At 47.8% G+C, this 27,298-nt stretch overlaps 1 protein-coding gene across 3 annotated transcripts in view; it reads right to left on the bottom strand.

The window, feature by feature from the left end:
* Window positions 1-11,698: 11,698 nt before the first annotated feature.
* Window positions 11,699-27,298, bottom strand: part of MCM4 (minichromosome maintenance complex component 4) — a 162,990-nt gene continuing 147,390 nt past the window's right edge. For all 3 annotated transcript variants that reach the window (XM_063923696.1, XM_063923698.1, XM_063923697.1), the window contains exons 15-17: window positions 24,795-25,023; window positions 24,543-24,676; window positions 11,699-12,100 (exon numbers count right to left, since the gene is read on the bottom strand). In XM_063923696.1, the coding sequence (XP_063779766.1) occupies window positions 12,008-12,100; window positions 24,543-24,676; window positions 24,795-25,023 (456 nt within the window). In that variant the 3' untranslated portion in view covers window positions 11,699-12,007. The remainder of the gene's footprint in view (window positions 12,101-24,542; window positions 24,677-24,794; window positions 25,024-27,298) is intronic.

Below are 27,298 nucleotides of genomic sequence, written 5' to 3'. Positions count from 1 at the left end.
CTGACACTCTCCTGGCTGAAGCCAGGGCCAGTAGCATGGTTACTTTCCATGTAAGATATTTCAAATCCACCGATTTGAGTGGCTCAAACCAATGGGATTTGAGAAAATCCAAAACTACATTAAGATCCCACGGAGCCACTGGGGGCACAACCGGGGGCTGTATATGTAGTACTCCTTTTACAAAAAAGTCTGGACTTCAGGAACTGAAGCCAATTCTTTCTGGAAGAAAATCGACAGGGCCGAAATTTGAACCTTAATGGACCCCAATTTGAGGCCCATAGACAATCCTGTTTGCAGGAAATGTAGGAATCGACCCAGTTGAAATTCCTCCGTCGGGGCCTTCCTGGCCTCACACCACGCAACATATTTTCTCCAAATGCGGTGATAATGTTGTGCAGTCACCTCCTTCCTGGCTTTTACCAGGGTAGGGATGACCTCTTCCGGAATGCCCTTTTCCCTTAGAATTCGGCGTTCAACCGCCATGCCGTCAAACGCAGCCGCGGTAAGTCTTGGAATAGACACGGTCCCTGCTGAAGCAGGTCCCGTCTTAGAGGTAGAGGCCACGGATCTTCCGTGAGCATCTCCTGAAGTTCCGGGTACCAAGTTCTTCTTGGCCAATCCGGAGCCACGAGTATCGTTCTTACTCCCCTTTGCCATATAATTCTCAGTACTTTTGGTATGAGAGGCAGAGGAGGAAACACATACACTGACTGGAACACCCACGGTGTTACCAGAGCGTCCACAGCTATTGCCTGAGGGTCTCTTTACCTGGCGCAATACCTGTCCAGTTTTTTGTTGAGGCGGGACGCCATCATATCCACCTTTGGTTTTTCCCAACGGTTCACAATCATGTGGAAGACTTCTGGATGAAGTCCCCACTCTCCCGGGTGTAGATCGTGTCTGCTGAGGAAGTCCGCTTCCCAGTTGTCCACTCCCGGAATGAACACTGCTGACAGTGCTATCACATGATCTTCCGCCCAGCGAAGAATCCTTGCAGCTTCTGCCATTGCCCTCCTGCTTCTTGTGCCGCCCTGTCTGTTTACGTGGGCGACTGCCGTGATGTTGTCCGACTGGATCAACACCGGCTGACCCTGAAGCAGGGGTTTTGCCAGGCTTAGAGCATTGTAAATCGCTCTTAGCTCCAGTATATTTATGTGAAGAGACATCTCCAGGCTTGACCACACTCCCTGGAAGTTTCTTCCCTGTGTGACCGCTCCCCAGCCTCTCAGACTGGCATCCGTAGTCACCAGGACCCAGTCCTGTATGCCGAATCTGCGGCCCTCTAACAGATGAGCACTCTGCAACCACCACAGAAGAGACACCCTTGTCCGTGGAGACAAAGTTATCCGCTGATGCATCTGCAGATGCGATCCGGACCATTTGTCCAGCAGATCCCACTGAAAAGTTTGTGCGTGGAATCTGCCGAATGGAATCGCTTCGTAAGAAGCCACCATTTTTCCCAGGACTCTTGTGCAATGATGCACAGACACTTTTCCTGGTTTTAGGAGGTTCCTGACAAGTTCGGATAACTCCCTGGCTTTCTCCTCCGGAAGAAACACCTTTTTCTGAACCGTGTCCAGAATCATTCCCAGGAACAGCAGACGTGTCGTCGGGGTCAATTGAGATTTTGGAAAATTCAGAATCCACCCGTGCTGTTGCAGCACTACTTGGGTTAGTGCTACTACGCCCCCCAGCTGTTCTCTGGACCTTGCCCTTATCAGGATATCGTCCAAGTAAGGGATAATTAATACGCCTTTTCTTCGCAGAAGAAACATCATTTCGGCCATTACCTTGGTAAAGACCCGAGGTGCCGTGGACAATCCAAACGGCAGCGTCTGAAACGGATAATGACAGTTTTGCACCACGAACCTGAGGTACCCTTGATGTGAAGGGCAAATTGGGACATGCAGGTAAGCATCCTTGATGTCCAGGGACACCATAAAGTCCCCTTCTTCCAGATTCGCTATCACTGCTCTGAGTGACTCCATCTTGAACTTGAATTTTTGTATGTACAGGTTCAAAGATTTCAGATTTAGAATAGGTCTTACCGAGCCGTCCGGCTTCGGTACCACAAATAGTGTGGAATAATACCCCTTTCCCTGTTGTAGGAGGGGTACCTTGACTATCACCTGCTGAGAATACAGCTTGTGAATGGCTTCCAATACCGTCGCCCTGTCTGAGGGAGACGTTGGCAGAGCAGACTTTAGGAACCGGCGAGGGGGAGACTTCTCGAATTCCAACCTGTAACCCTGAGATACTACCTGCAGGATCCAGGGGTCCACCTGTGAGTGAGCCCACTGTGCGCTGAAATTCTTGAGTCGACCCCCCACCGCCCCTGAGTCCGCTTGTAAAGCCCCAACGTCATGCTGAGGGCTTTGCAGAAGCCGGGGAGGGCTTCTGCTCCTGGGAGGGAGCTGCTTGGTGCACTCTCTTACCCTTTCCTTTGCCTCGGGGCAGATATGACTGTCCTTTTGCCCGCTTGTTCTTATAGGAACGAAAGGACTGCGGCTGAAAAGACGGTGTCTTTTTCTGTTGGGAGGGGACCTGAGGTAAAAAGGTGGATTTCCCGGCTGTTGCCGTGGCCACCAAAACCGATAGACCGACCCCAAATAATTCCTCCCCTTTATACGGCAATACTTCCATATGCCGTTTGGAATCCGCATCACCTGACCACTGTCGCGTCCATAAACTTCTTCTGGCAGATATGGACATCGCACTTACTCGCGATGCCAGAGTGCAAATATCCCTCTGAGCATCTCGCATATAAAGAAAAGCATCCTTTAATTGCTCTATAGTCAATAAAATACTGTCCCTATCCAGGGTATCAATATTTTCAGTCAGGGAATCCGACCAAACCACCCCAGCACTGCACATCCATGCAGAGGCGATGGCTGGTCGCAGTATAACACCCGTATGAGTGTATATACTTTTCAGGGTAGTTTCCAGCCTCCTATCAGCTGGATCCTTGAGGGCGGCCGTTTCAGGAGACGGTAACGCCACTTGTTTTGATAAGCATGTGAGTGCCTTATCCACCCTAGGGGGTGTTTCCCAGCGCGCCCTAACCTCTGGCGGGAAAGGATATAATGCCAATAACTTCTTTGAAATTAGCAGTTTTCTATCGGGGTTAACCCACGCTTCATCACACACTTCATTCAATTCCTCTGATTCAGGAAAAAATAAGAATTTACTTACCGATAATTCTATTTCTCGGAGTCCGTAGTGGATGCTGGGGTTCCTGAAAGGACCATGGGGAATAGCGGCTCCGCAGGAGACAGGGCACAAAAGTAAAGCTTTCCGATCAGGTGGTGTGCACTGGCTCCTCCCCCTATGACCCTCCTCCAAGCCAGTTAGGTACTGTGCTCCGGACGAGCGTACACAATAAGGGAGGAATTTTGAATCCCGGGTAAGACTCATACCAGCCACACCAATCACACCGTACAACTTGTGATCTAAACCCAGTTAACAGTATGATAACAGCGGAGCCTCTGAAAAGATGGCTCACAACAATAATAACCCGATTTTTGTAACTATGTACAAGTATTGCAGATAATCCGCACTTGGGATGGGCGCCCAGCATCCACTACGGACTCCGAGAAATAGAATTATCGGTAAGTAAATTCTTATTTTTCTATCGTCCTAGTGGATGCTGGGGTTCCTGAAAGGACCATGGGGATTATACCAAAGCTCCCAAACGGGCGGGAGAGTGCGGATGACTCTGCAGCACCGAATGAGAGAACTCCAGGTCCTCCTTAGCCAGGGTATCAAATTTGTAGAATTTAGCAAACGTGTTTGCCCCTGACCAAGTAGCTGCTCGGCAAAGTTGTAAAGCCGAGACCCCTCGGGCAGCCGCCCAAGATGAGCCCACCTTCCTTGTGGAATGGGCATTTACATATTTTGGCTGTGGCATGCCTGCCACAGAATGTGCAAGCTGAATTGTATTACACATCCAACTAGCAATAGTCTGCTTAGAAGCAAGAGCACCCAGTTTGTTGGGTGCATACAGGATAACAGCAAGTCAGTTTTCCTGACTCCAGCCGTCCTGGAACATATTTTCAGGGCCCTGACAACATCTAGCAACTTGGAGTCCTCCAAGTCCCTAGTAGGTGCAAGGCACCACAATAAGCTGGTTCAGGTGAAACACTGACACCACCTTAGGGAGAGAACTGGGGACGAGTCCGCAGCTCTGCCCTGTCCGAATGGACAAACAGATATGGGCTTTTTTGAGAAAAAACCACCAATTTGACACTCGCCTGGTCCAGGCCAGGGCCAAGAGCATGGTCACTTTTCATGTGAGATGCTTCAAATCCACAGATTTGACTGGTTTTAAACCAATGTGATTTGAGGAATCCCAGAACTACGTTGAGATCCCACAGTGCCACTGGAGGCACAAAAGGGGGTTGTATATGCAATACTCCCTTGACAAACTTCTGGACTTCAGGAACTGAAGCCAATTCTTTCTGGAAGAAAATCGACAGGGCCGAAATTTGAACCTTAATGGACCCCAATTTGAGGCCCATAGACACTCCTGTTTGCAGGAAATGCAGGAACGACCGAGTTGAAATTTCTTTGTGGGGCCTTCCTGGCCTCACACCACGCAACATATTTTCGCCACATGTGGTGATAATGTTGTGCGGTCACCTCCTTTCTGGCTTTGACCAGGGTAGGAATGACCTCTTCCGGAATGCCTTTTTCCCTTAGGATCCGGCTTTCCACCGCCATGCCGACAAACGCAGCTGCGGTAAGTCTTGGAACAGACATGGTACTTGCTGAAGCAAGTCCCTTCTTAGCGGCAGAGGCCATAAGACCTCTGTAAGCATCTCTTGAAGTTCCGGGTACCAAGTCCTTCTTGGCCAATCCGGAGCCATGAGTATAGTTCTTACTCCTCTACGTCTTATAATTCTCAGCACCTTAGGTATGAGAAGCAGAGGAGGGAACACATACACCGACTGGTACACCCACGGTGTTACCAGAACGTCCACAGCTATTGCCTGAGGGTCTCTTGACCTGGCGCAATACCTGTCCCATTTTTTGTTCAGACGGGACGCCATCATGTCCACCTTTGGTATTTCCCAACGGTTTACAATCATGTGGAAAAAACTTCCCGATGAAGTTTCCACTCTCCCGGGTGGAGGTCGTGCCTGCTGAGGAAGTCTGCTTCCCAGTTTCCATTCCCGGGATGAAACACTGCTGACAGTGCTATCACATGATTTTCCGCCCAGCGAAAAGTCCTTGCAGTTTTTGCCATTGCCCTCCTGCTTCTTGTGTCGCCCTGTCTGTTTACGTGGGCGACTGCCGTGATGTTTTTCCCACTGGATCAATACCGGCTGACCTTGAAGCAGAGGTCTTGCTAAGCTTAGAGCATTATAAATTTACCCTTAGCTCCAGTATATTTATGTGGAGAAAAGTCTCCAGACTTGATCACACTCCCTGGAAATTTTTTCCTTGTGTGACTGCTCCCCAGCCTCTCGGGCTGGGCTCCGTGGTCACCAGCATCCAATCCTGAATGCCGAATCTGCGGCCCTCTAGAAGATGAGCACTCTATAACCACCACAGGAGAGACACCCTTGTCCTTGGATATAGGGTTATCCGCTGATGCATCTGAAGATGCGATCCGGACCATTTGTCCAGCAGATCCCACTGAAAAGTTCTTGTGTGAAATCTGCCGAATGGAATTGCTTCGTAGGAAGCCACCATTTTTACCAGGACCCTTGTGCAATGATGCACTGTTTTTAGGAGGTTCCTGACTAGCTCGGATAACTCCCTGGCTTTCTCTTCCGGGAGAAACACCTTTTTCTGGACTGTGTCCAGAATCATCCCTAGGCACAGCAGACGTGTCGTCGGGATCAGCTGCGATTTTGGAATATTTAGAATCCACCCGTGCTGTTGTAGCAGTATCCGAGATAGTGCTACTCCGACCTCCAACTGTTCCCTGGACTATGCCCTTATCAGGAGATCGTCCAAGTAAGGGATAATTAAGACGCCTTTTCTTCGAAGAAGAATCATCATTTCGGCCATTACCTTGGTAAAGACCCGGGGTGCCGTGGACAATCCAAACGGCAGCGTCTGAAACTGATAGTGACAGTTCTGCACCACGAACCTGAGGTACCCTTAGTGAGAAGGGCAAATTTGGGACATAGAGGTAAGCATCCCTGATGTCCCGGGACACTATATAGTCCCCTTCTTCCTGGTTCGTTATCACTGCTCTGAGTGACTCCCTCTTGATTTGAACCTTTGTAAGTGTTCAAAAAAATTTTTAGAATAAGTCTCACCTAGCCTTCTGGCTTCAGTACCACAATATAGTGTGGAATAATACCCCTTTTCTTGTAGTAGGAGGGGTAATTTAATTATCACCTGCTGGGAATACAGCTTGTGAATTTTTTCCCATACTGCCTCCTTGTCGGAGGGAGACCTTGGTAAAGCAGACTTCAGGAGCCTGCGAAGGGGAAACGTCTCGACATTCCAATCTGTACCCCTGGGATACTACTTGTAGGATCCAGGGGTCCTGTACGGTCTCAGCGCCATGCTGAGAACTTGTCAGAAGCGGTGGAACGCTTCTGTTCCTGGGAATGGGCTGCCTGCTGCAGTCTTCTTCCCTTTCCTCTATCCCTGGGCAGATATGATCTTATAGGGACGAAAGGACTGAGGCTGAAAAGACGGTGTCTTTTTCTGCAGAGATGTGACTTAGGGTAAAAACGGCGGATTTTCCAGCAGTTGCCGTGGCCACCAGGTCCGATGGACCGACCCCAAATAACTCCTCTTCCTTTATACGGCAATACACCTTTGTGCCGTTTGGAATCTGCATCACCTGACCACTGTCGTGTCCATAACATCTTCTGGCAGATATGGACATCGCATTTACTCTTGATGCCAGAGTGCAAATATCCCTCTGTGCATCTCGCATATATAGAAATGCATCCTTTAAATGCTCTATAGTCAATAAAATACTGTCCCTGTCAAGGGTATCAATATTTTTAGTCAGGGAATCCGACCAAGCCACCCCAGCTCTGCACATCCAGGCTGAGGCGATCGCTGGTCGCAGTATAACACCAGTATGTGTGTATATACTTTTTATGATATTTTCCAGCCTCCTGTCAGCTGGTCCTTGAGGACGGCCCTATCTATAGACGGTACCGCCACTTGTTTTGATAAGCGTGTGAGCGCCTTATCCACCCTAAGGGGTGTTTCCCAACGCGCCCTAACTTCTGGCGGGAAAGGGTATACCGCCCATAATTTTCTATCGGGGGGAACCCACGCATCATCACACACTTTATTTAATTTATCTGATTCAGGAAAAACTACGGTAGTTTTTTCACATCCCACATAATACCCTCTTTTGTGGTACTTGTAGTATCAGAAATATGTAACACCTCCTTCATTGCCTTTAACGTGTGGCCCTAATAAGGAATACGTTTGTTTATTCACCGTCGACACTGGATTCAGTGTCCCTGTCTGTGTCTGTGTCGACCGACTAAAGTAAACGGGCGTTTTAAAACCCCTGACGGTGTTTTTGAGACGTCTGGACCGGTACTAATTGTTTGTCGGCCGTCTCATGTCGTCAACCGACCTTGCAGCGTGTTGACATTATCACGTAATTCCCTAAATAAGCCATCCATTCCGGTGTCGACTCCCTAGAGAGTGACATCACCATTACAGGCAATTGCTCCGCCTCCTCACCAACATCGTCCTCCTACATGTCGACACACACGTACCGACACACAGCACACACACAGGGAATGCTCTGATAGAGGACAGGACCCACTAGCCCTTTGGAGAGACAGAGGGAGAGTTTACCAGCACACACCAAAAACGCTATAATTATATAGGGACAACCTTATATAAGTGTTTTCCCTTATAGCATCTTTTTTATATATTTCTAACGCCAAATTAGTGCCCCCCCTCTCTGTTTTAACCCTGTTTCTGTAGTGCAGTGCAGGGGAGAGCCTGGGAGCCTTCCCTCCAGCCTTTCTGTGAGGGAAAATGGCGCGGTGTGCTGAGGAGATAGGCCCCGCCCCTTTTTCGGCGGCCTCGTCTCCCGCTCTTAACGGATTCTGGCAGGGGTTAAATATCTCCATATAGCCTCCGGAGGCTATATGTGAGGTATTTTTAGCCAAAATAGGTATTCATTTGCCTCCCAGGGCGCCCCCCTCCCAGCGCCCTGCACCCTCAGTGACTGCCGTGTGAAGTGTGCTGAGAGGAAAATGGCGCACAGCTGCAGTGCTGTGCGCTACCTTTAGAAGACTGAGGAGTCTTCTGCCGCCGATTCTGGACCTCTTCTTACTTCAGCATCTGCAAGGGGGCCGGCGGCAAGGCTCCGGTGACCATCCAGGCTGTACCTGTGATCGTCCCTCTGGAGCTGATGTCCAGTAGCCAAGAAGCCAATCCATCCTGCACGCAGGTGAGTTCACTTCTTCTCCCCTGAGTCCCTCGTTGCAGTGATCCTGTTGCCAGCAGGACTCACTGTAAAATAAAAAACCTAAGCTAAACTTTTCTAAGCAGCTCTTTAGGAGAGCCACCTAGATTGCACCCTTCTCGGCCGGGCACAAAAATCTAACTGGCTTGGAGGAGGGTCATAGGGGGAGGAGCCAGTGCACACCACCTGATCGGAAAGCTTTACTTTTGTGCCCTGTCTCCTGCGGAGCCGCTATTCCCCATGGTCCTTTCAGGAACCCCAACATCCACTAGGACGATAGAGAAATATCAATATCGCCAAAAAAGTGCCCCCCCTCTCTGTTTTTTTACCGTTTCTGTAGTGCAGTGGAGAGTCCTGGGAGCCTTCCTCGCAGCGGAGCTGTGCAGGAAAATGGCGCTGTGTGCTGAGGAGATAGGCCCCGCCCCCTATTTCGGCGGGCTCTTCTCCCGGTGTTTGTGAGACCTGGCAGGGGTTAAATACATCCATATAGCCCCAGGGGCTATATGTGATGTATTTTTAGCCAGAACAAGGTATTATCATTGCTGCCCAGGGCACCCCCCCCAGCGCCCTGCACCCTCAGTGACCGCTGGTGTGAAGTGTGCTGACAACAATGGCGCACAGCTGCAGTGCTGTGCGCTACCTCATGAAGACTGAAAAGTCTTCTGCCGCCGGTTTCTGGACCTCTTCACTTTTCGGCATCTGCAAGGGGGTCGGCGGCGCGGCTCCGGGACCGGACTCCATGGCTGGGCCTGTGTTCGATCCCTCTGGAGCTAATGGTGTCCAGTAGCCTAAGAAGCCAATCCATCCTGCACGCAGGTGAGTTCACTTCTTCTCCCCTAAGTCCCTCGTTGCAGTGAGCCTGTTGCCAGCAGGACTCACTGAAAATAAAAAACCTAATAACTTTTTCTAAGCAGCTCTTTAGGAGAGCCACCTAGATTGCACCCTGCTCGGACGGGCACAAAAACCTAACTGAGGCTTGGAGGAGGGTCATAGGGGGAGGAGCCAGTGCACACCACCTAGTCCTAAAGCTTTTATTTTTGTGCCCTGTCTCCTGCGGAGCCGCTAATCCCCATGGTCCTGACGGAGTCCCAGCATCCACTAGGACGTCAGAGAAATGTATATATATATACAAACATATCTATATATATCTACATACACACACCACAGTGAACCCATGCACCTAATAGGGCAGATAAATACTGTGCACCTAATAGGGTAGATAATTACTGTGCACCTAATAGGGTAGATAAATACTGTGTATTTGTAGGGTAAAGAAATACTGCACAGTAGATTTTTAATTATCAATGAGCTGAGTCCCAGCTCCTGTAATAGAGCAGATTCCCTGATCTAAATGTCTGAAATGGGGCAGAGGACTGCCCTGCAGGAGGAATGTAGCCAAAGCAAGATGTAACAATATTTCTGCAGCACACTGAACAGAAAAGCTACAAACTCCAGAGACAGGTGTGTTGCCTAGAGACAATGAGAGCTGGGAGCCTCCACCGAGGGGAATAAGCTACACCCCCCTCATACCTTATACATGTAAAGAATTCTCCCTGCACAGCCAGGAGAGGAAAGGAGCTTTCAGTGGCCCGAGGAGCGGGGGACTGTGGAGCGGCGTCTCGTCATGCTGCAGCGGCTGGGGAGCAAAGAAAGCCCGCCGTACAGAGCAGGAGTTAGCTCCGCCCCCTCCGCTTCGGCGCCAAATTCAAATCCGCTGTATAGTAAGCGGAAAGCGCCCATGCATCCCCCGGCCGCCTGTATGCTGCGGCCGGGGAGCGGAAAGCCTGAGCCCGCCGAACGGAGCGGGAGTTAGCTCCGCCCCCCTGCTCCGGTCACTTTCAAATTAAAACCGCACTATCATCCGGCTGCCTGTAAGTGTGTATGCTGCGGCCGGGGAGAGTGTGTCCTTTGCTGGAATCGAACCCTAGCTCGTGGGCATCGTAACCATAGGTGTTACCACTCTGCCATGAGAGCTATGCTGATTATTACACAGATATATGATATATGTAAATGTATCACCCGGCTGCCTGTATGCGGCAGCCGGGGAGTGAAGAGCGCTGAGCCCGCTTACAGAGCGGGCTGAAGATCCGCCCCCCACATAATGGCGCCAATTTCAAATTAGTAAGCCTTTTATGCACTCCAGCCTGTCTGACTGGAGAGTATAGGGGAGCCTGTCCATCCATGTATTAAAACACTGAAACTGAAAAATGTAAAAACATACATCAGTCTGGAGGGGGAGGGAAATTGTACTCACCGCTTCCTTCCGTCAGGCATTTCGACCCAGCGGCCCCGACACGCGCCGCACGCAGCGGTGTCCGACCATTTTTGATACTCACCGCTGCCATGCTGCCGGAATCTTCTGCTGGATGGAGTGGCCCCTACACGCGCCGCACGCAGCGGTGTCCGCCAACTCAGGAGAGCTCAGTGTCTCCCTCAGCCGGGGCCCATCCCGAGCCGCACGCAGCTGCGATGGGACCCCGCCGGCAGCTCCCGCGGTGCAGACTGGCAGTGGCAGAGCTGCCAGTCTGTGCGTGTGTGAAAGAAAAATAAAATAAGAAAAAAGAAAAAAATTCTTCAGCTAAACCCAAGTGAACCAGCTACCTCGGGCACTAAACTAAGACTGGCTTGGAGGGGAGATAGTAGGGGAGGAGCTAGCCACAGTGTGAGAATTTTAAAGTGCCAGCTCCCAATTACTGCCTACTATTTCCCCATTGTAACTACGCTCCAGTGGCCCCTAGTGGATGAAGGAGAAAATAAAAAAAAATAATAAAGAGAAATAAAATTAAAAAAATCTTCAGAGAAGAGACAAGTGACCAGCTCACTCGGGTACTAAAATAAGACTGGCTTGGAGGGGAGATAGTAGGGGAGGATCTAGCCACAGTGTGAGAATTTTAAAGTGCCAGCTCCCAATTACTGCCTACTATTTCCCCATTGTAACTACGCTCCAGTGGCCCCTAGTGGATGAAGGAGAAAGACTGTTTCCTTAAGTGGTAGATTATAAATGATCTATGTTATCCCCATTTGCAGAAACAGTCATAACGAGAGCCTTTATCAAAAAACACATCCAACTGAGAATCCAGGAGAGGAATGCAAGGGACAGCTTGGAAGAAAGACCGGTAATTTCTATATTTGGTATTTTAAGCATGGAGATCCAGTTATAGAAAAAGCAATTATACTAAAAATCTCACTAGATAGCCGTGTACTTTAACCACCCTCCCTTAAAGTGGATAGCCAGTTTCCGACCATTGCCCACTCCTAGGCACGTCCCAAATTATTACAACTAAATGGTACAAGTTGCAAATGTGTTTATTATATGTTACATGTGCAGACATTTTTTTTCCCAAAGTGTACAATTTGTCAATATTACATTTATTCCATAATTATGCATCTCAGGGCTTTGCTTAGTAGCTTAAAACAGTTACATACGAGGAACTATGGCAAAGCACATAAAATTACTATTTTACTTTATGAATAAAATTCACAAGACACCTAAAAAGGAATCTGAGCCCATTTACACACTAACTCCTTGGAGCTTCAACCATGCATGGATTCTTCTGCATCATAAGGTGGTAGCTGCAAGCACCACTACTGAAGGTCTTACAGTAACCGAACAGTCTTCCCAGTCACAGTTAAGTAGTCCTCATCTGCCAGAGCATGCAAGGCTTCATCAAACATGTCTTTTGTAATTGCCTTTAAACATAAATAAATGTAAACAGTTACTAAACTCCCAAGATCCACAGCAAGGACAACATATTGTCAAAACATGCATATATATAGTAGGGTGTGTACACACGGTGAGGTCCTTGCTATGCCCGATTTTCACTTGCGATTTCCCTTGAACTCCCTGGAGCTCAGATAGCACAGATTTTGACTAACTTTTCTTGAGATATGGACGGTGTGTGCTTACGATTTTGGCTTATGTGAGATTTTGGCTTATGTGAGATGTCATTGACATGTGAGATGAAGTAGATAGTACACCGATCTAGCAAGGATTGACTTGCCTGTACAGTCTATCTTTTTCTTGCGATGCCGACCTGGCATCGGCATGGCAAGGTGACTTTCACCTTGCGATCTGCACTAACTTTTCTTGCAATTTTAACTATACAGGTTGAGTATCCCTTATCCAAAACGCTTGGGACCAGGGGCATTTTGGATATCGGATTTTTCCATATTTTGGAATAAATGCATACCATAATGAGATATCATGGTGATGGGACCTAAATCTAAGCACAGAAGGCATTTATGTTACATATACATCTTATACACACAGCCTGAAGGTCATTTTAGACAATATTTTTTATAATTTTGTGCATTAAACAAAGTGTGCCTACATACACACAATTCATTTATGTTTCATATACACCTTATACACAAAGCCTAGAGGTCATTTAATACAATATTTTTAATAACTTTGTGTATCAAACAAAGTTTGTGTACATGGAGCCATCAAAAAAATAGGATTTTGGTACTTACCAGGTAAATCCTTTTCTTTGAATCCATAGGGGGCACTGGAGTACTCTTGGGATATGGACGGCTTCCGTAGGAAACAGGGCACTGAATATTTAAATTTAGAACACTCCACCCCTCCATATCCCAGAGTACCTCAGTGTTTTTTACTGAGCCGAACAGGAGCTATAGAGAGGTTGACAATGGAGTATTACATATAACATAACAGACAACGAAGTTGACACACAACGTTACTGACAACTAAACAGTTGACACCATAACCAGCACTTGGTAATTTGAACCAGTCGGTGAGAGAGTGTGTTACCATAAGATCCCCTGAGTTACCACAAACCAGGTAAAACTGCTCTGGGTGGGCGTCCAGTGCCCCCTATGGATTCAAAGAAAAGGATTTACCTGGTAAGTACCAAATTCCTATTTTCTTTTTCATCCACTAGGGGTCACTGGAGTACTCTTAGGACGTACCAAAGCTTCCCCCGTAGGCGGGAGAGCTGTTTGGCACCTGTAACACTAGGCGGCCAAAGCTAGATGCTGATGCCGCAAACGTACCAAACTTGTAAAAGCACCCAAACGTGTGCACTGAAGACCATGTAGCCGCACGGCAAAGCTGCGTCGTAGAAGCTCCACGACCAGCTGCCCATGAAGTTCCCACAGAACGTGTGGAATGAGCTGTTACTGATGTAGGCGGCTGTAACCTAGCATGAAGGTGAGCCTGACGTATGGTCAGTTTTATCCATCTGGATAAGGTCTGCTTAGAAGCTGGCCAACCCATCTTGGCAGCATCATAGAGAACAAACAACGTATCCGTCTTACGAACTGTAGACGTTCGGGATACATAAACGGGTAAAGCGCGTACCACATCCAGAGTTCCAGAATGTGCTGTTAACACAGGAACTACTATTGGTTGATTGATGTGAAAAGATGACACTACCTTTGGTAAGAAAGCGGGATTCGTCCGAAGTTCCGCTCTGTCATCATGAAACACCAAATACGGTGGCTTGCATGACAAGGCACCCAAATCTGAAACACGCCTTGCTGAAGCTAAGGCTAGAAGAAAAATTGTTTTCCAAGTGAGAAACTTTATATCCACTTGCTGTAAAGGTTCAAAATATGAAGACTGTAAGAAATCTAAAACCAGATTCAAATCCCATGGCGCTGTAGGTGGAATGAATGGAGGCTGTACTCTGAGGTCACCTTGCAGAAAAGTGTGTACCGACGGCAATAGAGACAATAGTCTTTGAAAGTAAATTGACAACGCAGATACCTGCACTTTTAGTGTAGATAAACGCAGTCCTCCATCTTACCCCGTCTGGAGAAATAACAAGAGACGTGATACCTTGAAAGCTGATGTCGGAAACTTCCGAGCTTCACACCAACCTATATAGGCACGCCAAATTCTGTAATACTGAGCTGCCGTAACTGGCTTCCTAGCACGTAACATGGTTGGGTATAACAGACTCCAGAATGCCCTTTTTTTTTTCAAGAGGGCGGTCTCAACAGCCACCCCGTCAAACGCAGCCGCACTAAATCGGGGTAGAGGAACAGACCCTGTTGTAACAAGTCCGGACGTAGAGGGAGCGGCCAAGGATCGTCTGCGAGTAGTCCGTGGAGATCCGAGAACCAAGCTCTTCGAGGCCAATGAGGAGCCACTAGTATGACTGACACTCTTGATCCGTTTTAGCACTAGAGGGAGCAGCGGGAACGGTGGAAACAGATACACTAGGCTGTATGGCCACGCGATTGTGAGAGCATCCACCGCCACTGCCTTTGGATCTCTCGTTCTGGACACATACTGGAGTGTTTGGTGATTGTGGCAAGACGCCATCAGGTCCACCTGAGGGTAACCCCACCGCTGAACCAACATGTGAAACACCTCTGGATTTAATGCCCATTCTCCTGGATGAAAATCCCGACGGCTGAGATAATCCGCCTCCCAGTTGTCCACTCCCGGAATGAACACTCCCGACAATATCACCTGGTGGTATTCTGCCCAATTGAGGATTCGAGCTACTTCCCGCATTGCCATGCGGCTTCTCGTTCCTCCTTGTTTGTTGATGTATGCGACTGCCGTTGCGTTGTCTGACTGCACTTGGAGTTCCAGGACATTTATAGACAGCAATCTTTCGTGATCCGCCCAGAGACCCTGGAGTTGACAATTTTGAACTACAGCTCCCCAACCTCTGAGACTCGCGTCCGTCGTTAGAATTATCCAATTCCAGCCGCCGAATAGTTTCCCTGTGGTTAAATGGTGTTCCTTGAGCCACCAGAGTAGAGACACCCTTGCCGACAACCTCACCCTGTGGTGAATCTGCAGATGCGAGCCTGACCACTGTGCGAGCACATCCAGTTGAAAAGGACGCGAGTGAAATCTTCCGAACTGAAGCGCTTCGAAAGCCGCCACCATTGTTCCTAAGAGGCGAATGCACAAATGTACAGAGACTGTGCGTGGCTTGAGCACTAATTGTACTAGATGGCGAATAATCTGTACTTTCTGTTGTGGTAGGTAAATTCTTTGATTTACCGTAGGAATTGAAGGCGTTGAGACGGAATGAGATGATTTTTTTTGAAGTTGACAACCCAACCGTGGTGAACTAGTACATTGTACGTTAGCAGCGCATGTTGGAGAAGCATCTGTTGAGACGGGGCTTTGATGAGCAGATCGTCTAAATACGGAACTATTGTCACTCCCAGGGATCTGAGATGAGCTATCACAGACATCACTTTGGTGAATACCCGAGGCGCTGACGATAGGCCAAACGGTAGAGCCTGAAACTGGTAATGGTTTTGGCGTATTGCAAACCGCAAGAACCTCTGATGCGGCTGCCAAATCAGAATGTGCAAGTACGCATCCTTGAGATCTAGCGCAATCATGAATTCCTTTGGCTCTAAACTTGCAATCGCTGAGCGCAGAGATTCCATCTTGAATCTGTAGTAAGTTACGTACCGATTGAGACCCTTTAAGTTCAATATTGGCCTGACTGAGCCATCCGGCTTCGGTACCACAAACAGACTGGAATAATAACCCTGACCCTGTTGGTGTACAGGAACCGGAATCAAAACTGCTGAATCCAGTAGGGACTGAATGGCAATTTGCAGAACCGCCCTCTTGTCGTCCGACAGAGGCAGTCCTGTCTTGAAAAACCGCAGTGGCGGAAGACAGTCGAACTCTATTTTGTAACCTCTTAACACTAAATTGCGGATCCACCCATCCGCGGATGTCTGGAACCACGCCAAATGGAACGTCTGAAGGCGTGCTCCCACAATCGGAGAACAGAGATGGGCAGGTAGCCCGTCATGCCACTGGCTTGTTGGTAACCTTAGCGTCCTGACTTGTGTTGGTTTGTTGGAAACCACGTCCACGTCTACCAGGCGTGGCTGTGGACTGAGGTCTAAAGGATTTGAACGAAGGTCCAGAGTACCTCCTTCTTGGTACCGGTGGAGGTAATGGTAAGAAAACAGACTTTCCTCCCGTAGCCTCAGAAATCCATGTGTCCATTTCAGGACCAAACAAATTCTTGCCACCGTAAGGTAACGCCTCTATACCTCGTTTGACCTCTGCCTCCGCTTGCCAAGAACGCAGCCAGAGTGCTCGTCGTGCCATAACTAGCAACGAAAGGCGAGAAGTGAGCTGACAGACGTCAGTAGAAGCTGTACAGAGATACTCCGCAGCCTCACACATTTGATCAGCAAGAAGTATAAGGTGTTTGTCATGGAGGGCAGACTTGAATTCTGTTATCCATACTATTAGCGCCTTAGTGACCCAGATGCCAACCAAGCCAGGTATCAGCAGCACTCCTGCTGCTACATACATGGACTTTAGCATAGTTTCTATTTTGCGATCTGAAGGGTCTTTAAGCGTAGTAGCAGCTGGCACTGGTATGGTTAATTTCTTTGTAAGTTTCGACACTGAAGAATCAACTATTGGTGGATTCTCCCATGTACATGTCACAGAGTCTGGAAACGGGTAACTAGACTTAAATCTGCGAGGTATAGAAAACCGTTTATCTGGAGTCTGTCGTGTTTCTACTAACATCTTATTAAGAGACTCCGAAACAGGAAAACACATTGGAGTCCTGTCGTTTAGTAAATACGACCTGATCATTTGTCAGAGGCTCCTCAGTTTCTGTAAACTTCAGAGACTGACGCACCGCTCTGATGAGATTATCAATACCTGAGCTGTTAAAATCCTCACTATCTGACTACACTTCGCCCTCCTCACCCTCATCTTGTGCCGTGAGGTCTGGCATGGAATCGTCAGAATGCAACATAGCAGAAACTGGTAAATCATAAGCCATATGAAATTTATCCCGTCTACCCAAAATGGATTTGGACCTTTCGCAAGGCTGAGACGCCTCCGGTAGTTCTGGCGGTCTCGCCCTAGACTCAGATCTTGCCGCTTCCCGCTCTTGTCGAGCGGCGGTCAATTCTGATTGCAACCCAGCCAGTACATTGGCTAGCATTTCCCATGGAGGGTCCGGGGAGGAAATTGGCTTTAAAACCGGAGCAGAAATTGTATTCGGAAACGAATCCACAAAACATACTGTACGTGTGGTAGATCCATCCGGTAACACACTGCTACAGACTTTGCAGTGATGCTTCTTAATTTTTGCTGGTGCCTTACTCATTATGGAGACAGACAATACAATACACAAAAACCAGACACTTGCACAACTCAGTAAAAATAAGATTTTACTTACCGATAAATCTATTTCTCGTAGTCCGTAGTGGATCCTGGGGACTCGTCAGGACCATGGGGATTAGCGGCTCCGCAGGAGACAGGGCACAAAAATAAAGCTTTAGGATCAGGTGGTGTGCACTGGCTCCTCCCCCTATGACCTCCTCCAAGCCCCAGTTAGGATACTGTGCCCGGACGAGCGTACACAATAAGGAAGGATTTTGAATCCCGGGTAAGACTCATACCAGCCACACCAATCACACCGTACAACCTGTGATCTGAACCCAGTTAACAGTATGACAACGTAGGAGCCTCTGAACAGACGGCTCACAACAATAACAACCCGATTTCTTTGTAACAATAACTATGTACAAGTATTGCAGACAATCCGCACTTGGGATGGGCGCCCAGCATCCACTACGGACTACGAGAAATAGATTTATCGGTAAGTAAAATCTTATTTTCTCTAACGTCCTAGTGGATGCTGGGGACTCCGTCAGGACCATGGGGATTATACCAAAGCTCCCAAACGGGCGGGAGAGTGCGGATGACTCTGCAGCACCGAATGAGAGAACTCCAGGTCCTCTTTAGCCAGGGTATCAAATTTGTAGAATTTTACAAACGTGTTCTCCCCCGACCACGTAGCTGCTCGGCAGAGTTGTAATGCTGAGACCCCTCGGGCAGCCGCCCAGGATGAGCCCACCTTCCTTGTGGAATGGGCCTTGACAGATTTAGGCTGTGGCAGGCCTGCCACAGAATGTGCAAGTTGAATTGTGCTACAAATCCAACGAGCAATCGTCTGCTTAGAAGCAGGAGCACCCAGCTTGTTGGGTGCATACAGTATAAACAGCGAGTCAGATTTTCTGACTCCAGCCGTCCTTGAAATATATATTTTCAATGCCCTGACAACATCCAGCAACTTGGAATCCTCCAAATCGCTAGTAGCCGCAGGCACCACAATAGGCTGGTTCAGGTGAAACGCTGACACCACCTTAGGCAGAAAATGAGGACGCGTCCGCAGTTCTGCCCTGTCCGAATGGAAAATCAGATATGGGCTTTTATACGATAAAGCCGCCAATTCTGACACTCTCCTGGCTGAAGCCAGGGCCAGTAGCATGGTTACTTTCCATGTAAGATATTTCAAATCCGCCGATTTGAGTGGCTCAAACCAATGGGATTTGAGAAAATCCAAAACTACAATAAGGTCCCACGGAGCCACTGGGGGCACAACCGGGGGCTGTATATGTAGTACTCCTTTTACAAAAGTCTGGACTTCAGGAACTGAAGCCAATTCTTTCTGGAAGAAAATCGACAGGGCCGAAATTTAAATCTTAATGGACCCCAACTTGAGGCCCATAGACAATCCTGTTTGCAGGAAATGTAGGAATCGACCCAATTGAAATTCCTCCGTGGGGGCCTTCCTGGCCTCACACCACGCAACATATTTTCTCCAAATGCGGTGATAATGTTGTGCAGTCACCTCCTTCCTGGCTTTTACCAGTGTAGGAATGACATCTTCCGGAATGCCTTTTTCCCTTAGAATTCGGCGTTCAACCGCCATGCCGTCAAACGCAGCCGCGGTAAGTCTTGGAATAGACACGGTCCCTGCTGAAGCAGGTCCCGTCTTAGAGGTAGAGGCCACGGATCTTCCGTGAGCATCTCCTGAAGTTCCGGGTACCAAGTTCTTCATGGCCAATCCGGAGCCACGAGTATCGTTCTTACTCCCCTTTGCCGTATAATTCTCAGTACTTTTGGTATGAGAGGCAGAGGAGGAAACACATACACTGACTGGAACACCCACGGCGTTACCAGAGCGTCCACAGCTATTGCCTGAGGGTCTCTTGACCTGGCGCAATACCTGTCCAGTTTTTTGTTGAGGCGAGACGCCATCATGTCCACCTTTGGTTTTTCCCAACGGTTCACAATCATGTGGAAGACTTCTGGATGAAGTCCCCACTCTCCCGGGTGTAGATCGTGTCTGCTGAGGAAGTCTGCTTCCCAGTTGTCCACTCCCGGAATGAACACTGCTGACAGTGCTATCACATAATCTTCCGCCCAGCGAAGAATCCTTGCAGCTTCTGCCATTGCTCTCCTGCTTCTTGTGCCGCCCTGTCTGTTTACGTGGGCGACTGCCGTGATGTTGTCCGACTGGATCAACACCGGCTGACCCTGAAGCAGGGGTTTTGCCAGGCTTAGAGCATTGTAAATCGCTCTTAGCTCCAGTATATTTATGTGAAGAGACATCTCCAGGTTTGACCATACTCCCTGGAAGTTTCTTCCCTGTGTGACCGCTCCCCAGCCTCTCAGACTGGCATCCGTGGTCACCAGGACCCAGTCCTGTATGCCGAATCTGCGGCCCTCTAACAGATGAGCACTCTGCAACCACCACAGAAGAGACACCATTGTCCGTGGCGACAAGGTTATCCGCTGATGCATCTGCAGATGCGATCCGGACCATTTGTCCAGCAGATCCCACTGAAAAGTTCGTGCGTGGAATCTGCCGAATGGAATCGCTTCGTAAGAAGCCACCATCTTTCCCAGGACTCTTGTGCATTGATGCACAGACACTTTCCCTGGTTTTAGGAGGTTCCTAACAAGTTCGGATAACTCCTTGGCTTTCTCCTCCGGAAGAAACACCTTTTTCTGAACCGTGTCCAGAATCATTCCCAGGAACAGCAGACGTGTCGTCGGGGTCAATTGAGATTTTGGAAAATTCAGAATCCACCCGTGCTGTTGCAGCACTATTTGGGTTAGTGCTACTACGTCCCCCAGCTGTTCCCTGGACCTTGCCCTAATCAGGAGATCGTCCAAGTAAGGGATAATTAATACGCCTTTTCTTCGTAGAAGAAACATCATTTCGGCCATTACCTTGGTAAAGACCCGAGGTGCCGTGGACAATCCAAACGGCAGCGTCTGAAACTGATAATGACAGTTTTGCACCACGAACCTGAGGTACCCTTGATGTGAAGGGCAAATTGGGACATGCAGGTAAGCATCCTTGATGTCCAGGGACACCATAAAGTCCCCTTCTTCCAGATTCGCTATCACTGCTCTGAGTGACTCCATCTTGAACTTGAATTTTTGTATGTACAGGTTCAAAGATTTCAGATTTAGAATAGGTCTTACCGAGCCGTCCGGCTTCGGTACCACAAATAGTGTGGAATAATACCCCTTTCCCTGTTGTAGGAGGGGTACCTTGACTATCACCTGCTGAGAATACAGCTTGTGAATGGCTTCCAATACCGTCGCCCTGTCTGAGGGAGACGTTGGCAGAGCAGACTTTAGGAACCGGCGAGGGGGAGACTTCTCGAATTCCAACCTGTAACCCTGAGATATTATCTGCAGGATCCAGGGGTCCACCTGTGAGCGAGCCCACTGTGCGCTGAAATTCTTGAGTCGACCCCCCACCGCCCCTGAGTCCGCTTGTAAAGCCCCAACGTCATGCTGAGGGCTTTGCAGAAGCCGGGGGGGGGCTTCTGCTCCTGGGAAGAAGCTGCTTGGTGCACTCTTACCCTTTCCTTTGCCTCGGGGCAAATATGACTGTCCTTTCGCCCGCTTGTTCCTATAGGAACGAAAGGACTGCGGCTGAAAAGACTGTCTTTTTCTGTTGGGAGGGGACCTGAGGTAAAAAGGTGGATTTCCCGGCTGTTGCCGTGGCCACCAAATCCGATAGACCGACCCCAAATAATTCCTCCCCCTTATACGGCAATACTTCCATATGCCGTTTGGAATCCGCATCACCTGACCATTGTCGCGTCCATAAACTTCTTCTGGCAGATATGGACATCGCACTTACTCTCGATGCCAGAGTGCAAATATCCCTCTGTGCATCTCGCATATATAGAAATGCATCCTTTAAATGCTCTATAGTCAGTAAAATACTGTCCCTATCCAGGGTATCAATATTTTCAGTCAGGGAATCCGACCAAACCACCCCAGCACTGCACATCCATGCAGAGGCGATGGCTGGTCGCAGTATAACACCAGTATGAGTGTATATACTTTTCAGGGTAGTTTCCAGCCTCCTATCTGCTGGATCCTTGAGGGCGGCCGTTTCAGGAGACGGTAACGCCACTTGTTTTGATAAGCGTGTGAGCGCCTTATCCACCCTAGGGGGTGTTTTCCAGCGCGCCCTAACCTCTGGCGGGAAAGGATATAATGCCAATAACTTCTTTGAAATTAGCAGTTTTCTATCGGGGTTAACCCACGCTTCATCACACACTTCATTCAATTCCTCTGATTCAGGAAAAACTACAGGTAGTTTTTTCAGACCCCACATAATACCCCTTTTTGTGGTACATGCAGTATCAGAGATATGTAAAGCCTCCTTCATTGCCGTGATCATATAACGTGTGGCCCTACTGGAAAATACGTTTGTTTCTTCACCGTCGACACTAGATTCGGTGTCCGTGTCTGGGTCTGTGTCGACCGACTGAGGTAAAGGGCGTTTTACAGCCCCTGACGGTGTCTGAGACGCCTGTACAGGTACTAACTGGTTTTCCGGCCGTCTCATGTCGTCAACTGATTTTTGTAATGTGCTGACATTATCACGTAATTCCATAAATAAAGCCATCCATTCCGGTGTCGACTCCCTAGGGGGTGACATCACCATTACCGGCAATTGCTCCGCCTCCACACCAACATCGTCCTCATACATGTCGACACACACGTACCGACACACAGCAGACACACAGGGAATGCTCTTATCGAAGACAGGACCCCACTAGCCCTTTGGGGAGACAGAGGGAGAGTTTGCCAGCACACACCCAAGCGCTATAAATATATAGGAACAACCCTATAGAAGTGTTGTCTCCCTTATAGCAGCTTAATATATATCAAAAACGCCAAAAAAAGTGCCGCCCCCCCCTCTCTTTTTTACCCTGTTTCTGTAGTGCAGTGCAGGGGAGAGTCCTGGGAGCCTTCCTCGCAGCGGAGCTGAGCAGGAAAATGGCGCTGTGTGCTGAGGAGATAGGCCCCGCCCCCTATTTCGGCGGGCTCTTCTCCGGAGTTTGTGAGACCTGGCAGGGGTTAAATACATCCATATAGCCCCAAGGGCTATATGTGATGTATTTTTTAGCCAGAACAAGGTATTCTCATTGCTGCCCAGGGCGCCCCCTGCAGCGCCCTGCACCCTCCGTGACCGCTGGTGTGAAGTGTGTGACAACAATGGCGCACAGCTGCAGTGCTGTGCGCTACCTCATTAAGACTGAAAAGTCTTCTGCCGCCGGTTTCTGGACCTCTTCGCTTTTCGGCATCTGTAAGGGGGTCGGCGGCGCGGCTCCGGGACCGGACTCCATGGCTGGGCCTGTGTTCGATCCCTCTGGAGCTAATGGTGTCCAGTAGCCTAAGAAGCCAATCCATCCTGCACACAGGTGAGTTCACTTCTTCTCCCCTAAGTCCCTCGTTGCAGTGAGCCTGTTGCCAGCAGGACTCACTGAAAATAAAAAACCTAAAAACTTTTTCTAAGCAGCTCTTTAGGAGAGCCACCTAGATTGCACCCTGCTCGGACGGGCACAAAAACCTAACTGAGGCTTGGAGGAGGGTCATAGGGGGAGGAGCCAGTGCACACCACCTGATCCTAAAGCTTTATTTTTGTGCCCTGTCTCCTGCGGAGCCGCTAATCCCCATGGTCCTGACGGAGTCCCCAGCATCCACTAGGACGTTAGAGAAATAGTACGAAGGTGTCTCTATAAATATATCTGGCCAAGTGTAGAACACGTGGCCAGTACTATGAATTGTGATCCCAAATTCCCACTAACACCCCTGCGCCTCCGGTGGAGTAGAGATGTAGTACTGGAACGTTCTGGAATCACAACAGGAAGACACAGGAAGCATGGTTAAAATGGCTGCCATGCTTAAAATCAGTCACAGTACAGGTTACAAGCATATAAACTGATATAAAACCCTGTATGAAATCCTGTGTAATCATCCCTGCAGCCTAGCATACTGCTGTTGCTGCAGTTTATCCCTCCTCGTGCCGCTGATTGTACCCTCTGCTGACAGCCTGTAATGCCCCCCCTGGATGCAGTGCGGGCAGCGAGTGGGGCCGCCAGCGGGAGCCGGGTAGCGGGACGCGCTGGGAAGACAGCGGGGAGCGCGTCCTTATGCGCTCTGAGCAGCGGCCGGAGCAGCGGCGGCGGGCGGGCTTGTAGAGTGATCCCAGCGCGATCAGTTTTAAAGAAAACTTTGTCCCCACACAGCGGGGCGGCAGCGTGAGCTGACCGCCCCGTTCAACATACCTTGACTCCTGCTGCTGTGGTGAGGCTCCGACGGGGCTTCTCTGCAAGCGCCAGCCAGCCTGTGTGCAGGAGATCTGTCTGGCTGTGAGGGTGCTCATTTAGTGAGGACCGACACGCCACAGCTGCTAGTAGCAGCTTGCACTATCCCTGACCCTGCCTTTTGGAAGGGGGAAAGGGATGTGTATGAAAAAAGAAAAAATATTAACTAATAAAAATATTCAAAAGAATTGTGGACCAAGCCACAGACCTGTTGCTACTTCGAGCACAGAAAAAACACTGAGGTACTCTGGGATATGGAGGGGTGGAGTGTTCTAAATTTAAATATTCAGTGCCCTGTTTCCTACGGAAGCCGTCCATATCCCAAGAGTACTCCAGTGACCCCTAGTGGATGAAAAAGAAACAGAAGGTTTCCCTTTCTCACTCAAGAAAGTCCGTATTTCGGAATATTCCATATTACGGAATATTTGGATATGGGATACTCAACCTGTATAGTCAAAATCAAAAGAAAATATCTCACCGTGTGTACACACCTTAAGACCCAAAATAAAATAGTTGCTTTTAGCAAGAGAAACATTTTACAAAGAAAGAACTGGTAAAATTACAAGGAACAGAAACTATGTGGCTATTTTAAGTATACACTACATAAACATGTGTTACATAACATTGTGAAATATGCCAACTGACAAGCACTTTATTCCGTCAATACAGGATATTTACAAAAAAAACAAAAGTTTCAGCTGAATCTGCAACTTACTGCATCAGACTGTCCACGGAGATCCTCAAATAGTTGCTGGTATTTCAATGCCGGCGTTTTACCCTTTGCTTGGATAAGTTTCTTCAACGCTTGAGCTAATTCCTCCTTGCGTTTACGAGCTGTAGCACTCATTCCTTTAAATATTTAAATAGTCATGCATAGTCAGACATCTTTTGTTCAAAACGTGATTTAGTGATGTAACTGCATGCAATCACACGGAATCAGTGACTTTCTTTCCTGAATTGCATTTACCTGTTGTCAGAATAGAGATATCTACAATTCCAGTTCTGGGATCTGTGGCAGACTGCTTTAATGCCTCTCGATGAAGACGTTTGGCCTCTTCAACATCTATGGTTTCAACTTTATTTGAGAATCGCACTTTGGCATATGCTTCAGACAGGCGAATCAGAGATTCCAATTGCCTTGGGTAAGCGGACACCATTCCACGACCACTGCCAATTTTCCTCATGTCTACATAAGCCTGCGGATGTAAAACGAAAAGCTTGTACTTTAAATAAAGTTTTCAAAAGTTACAGGATGTACGAGGTAATGTATTAAGACATAAGAGCAATACCGTCACAACGGAGGGACAATTTGCTATAGTGACTTACTAACCACCCCCCCCCTCCCAGAATAAATATATAAATAAGAGTGTGTGTGTGTGTATATATATGTGTATGTATGTATGTATGTATGTATGTATGTATGTATGTATGTATGTATGTATGTATGTATGTATATATATATATATATATATATATATATATATATATATATATATATATATATATATATTATATATATATATATATATATATATATATATATTATATATATACACACATACAGTGGGGATCGAAAGTTTGGGCACCCCAGGTAAAAATTCATTTTAATGTGCAAAAAGAAGCCAAGGAAAGATGGAAAAATCTCCAAAAGGCATCAAATTACAGATTGGACATTCTTATAACATGTCAAAAAAAGGTTTGATTTTATTTCCATCATTTACACTATCAAAAGAACAGAAAAGAAAAAATGGCGTCTGCAAAAGTTTGGGCACCCTGCAGAGTTAATACCTTGTACTGCCCCCTTTGGACAGCTGAGACCTGGCAGTGTCATGGATTGTTCTCAATCATCATCTGGAAAGACCAGGTGATGTCAATCTCAAAGGTTTTAAAAGTCCAGACTCATCTGACCTTGCTCCAACAATCAGCACCATGGGTTCCTCTAAGCAGTTGTGTAGAACACTGAAACTGAGAATAGTTGATGCTCACAAAGCAGGAGAAGGCTATAAGAAGATAGCAAAGCGTTATCAGATGCCCATATCCTCTGTTCGGAATGCAATTAAGAAATGGCAGTCATCAGGAACAGTGGAAGTTAAAGCAAGATCTGGAAGACCAAGAAAAATATCAGACAGAACAGCTCGCAGGATTGTGAGAAAAGCAAGTCAAAATCCACGTTTGACTGCACGATCCCTCCAGGAAGATCTGGCAGACACTGGAGTTATGGTACACTATTCCACTATAAAGAGATACTTGTACAAATATGGTCTTCATAGAAGAGTCATCAGAAGAAAACCTTTTCTACGTCACCACAAAAATCAGCGTTTGAAGTTTGCAAATGAACATATAGACAAGCCTGATGCATTTTGGAATAAAGTTCTGTGGACCGATGAGGTTAAAATAGAACTTTTTGGCCGGAATGAGCAAAGGTACGTTTGGAGAAGGAAGGGCACAGAATTTAATGAAAAGAACCTCTGTCCAACTGTTAAGCATGGGGGTGGATCAATCATGCTTTGGGGTTGTATTGCAGCCAGTGGCACAGGGAACATTTCACGAGTAGAAGGAAAAATGGATTCAATAAGATTCCAGCAAATTTTGGACGCTAACTTGATGCCATCTGTGAGAAAGCTGAAGTTAAAGATAATGATCCTAAACACACCTCAAAATCCACGGTGTATTACATCATGAGGCGTAAACTGAAGGTTTTGCCATGGCCTTCACAATCTCCTGATCTCAACATAATTGAAAATCTATGGATCGACCTTAAAAGAGCAGTGCGTCACAGACAGCCCAGGAATCTCAAATAACTGGAAGACTTTTGTAAGGAAGAATGGGCGAAGATACCTCAAACAAGAATTGAAAGAATCTTGGCTGGCTACAAAAAGCGTTTACAAGCTGTGATACTTGCCAAAGGGGGCAGTACAAGGTATTAACTCTGCAGGGTGCCCAAACTTTTGCAGACGCCATTTTTTGTTTTCTGTTCTTTTGAAAGTGTAAATGATGAAAATAAAATCAAACTTTTTTTGACATGTTATAAGAATGTCTAATCTGTAATTTGATGCCTTTTGGAGATTTTTCCATCTTTCCTTGGCTTCTTTTTGCACATTAAAATGAATTTTTGCCTGGGCTGCCCAAACTTTCAATCCCCACTGTGCGTGTGTGCGTATAAGATTTTACTCACCGGTAAATCTATTTCTCGTAGTCCGTAGTGGATGCTGGGGACTCCGTAAGGACCATGGGGAATAGACGGGCTCCGCAGGAGACTGGGCACTCTATAAGAAAGATTTGGTACTATCTGGTGTGCACTGGCTCCTCCCTCTATGCCCCTCCTCCAGACCTCAGTTAGGATACTGTGCCCGGAAGAGCTGACACAATAAGGAAGGATTTTTGAATCCCGGGTAAGACTCATACCAGCCACACCAATCACACCGTATAACTCGTGATACTATACCCAGTTAACAGTATGAAATATAACGG

The sequence above is a fragment of the Pseudophryne corroboree genome, chromosome 5 (genome assembly GCF_028390025.1).
Source record: "Pseudophryne corroboree isolate aPseCor3 chromosome 5, aPseCor3.hap2, whole genome shotgun sequence".
NCBI classification, from domain to species: domain Eukaryota; kingdom Metazoa; phylum Chordata; class Amphibia; order Anura; family Myobatrachidae; genus Pseudophryne; species Pseudophryne corroboree.
This window is presented reverse-complemented; position numbering and strand designations above follow the sequence as displayed.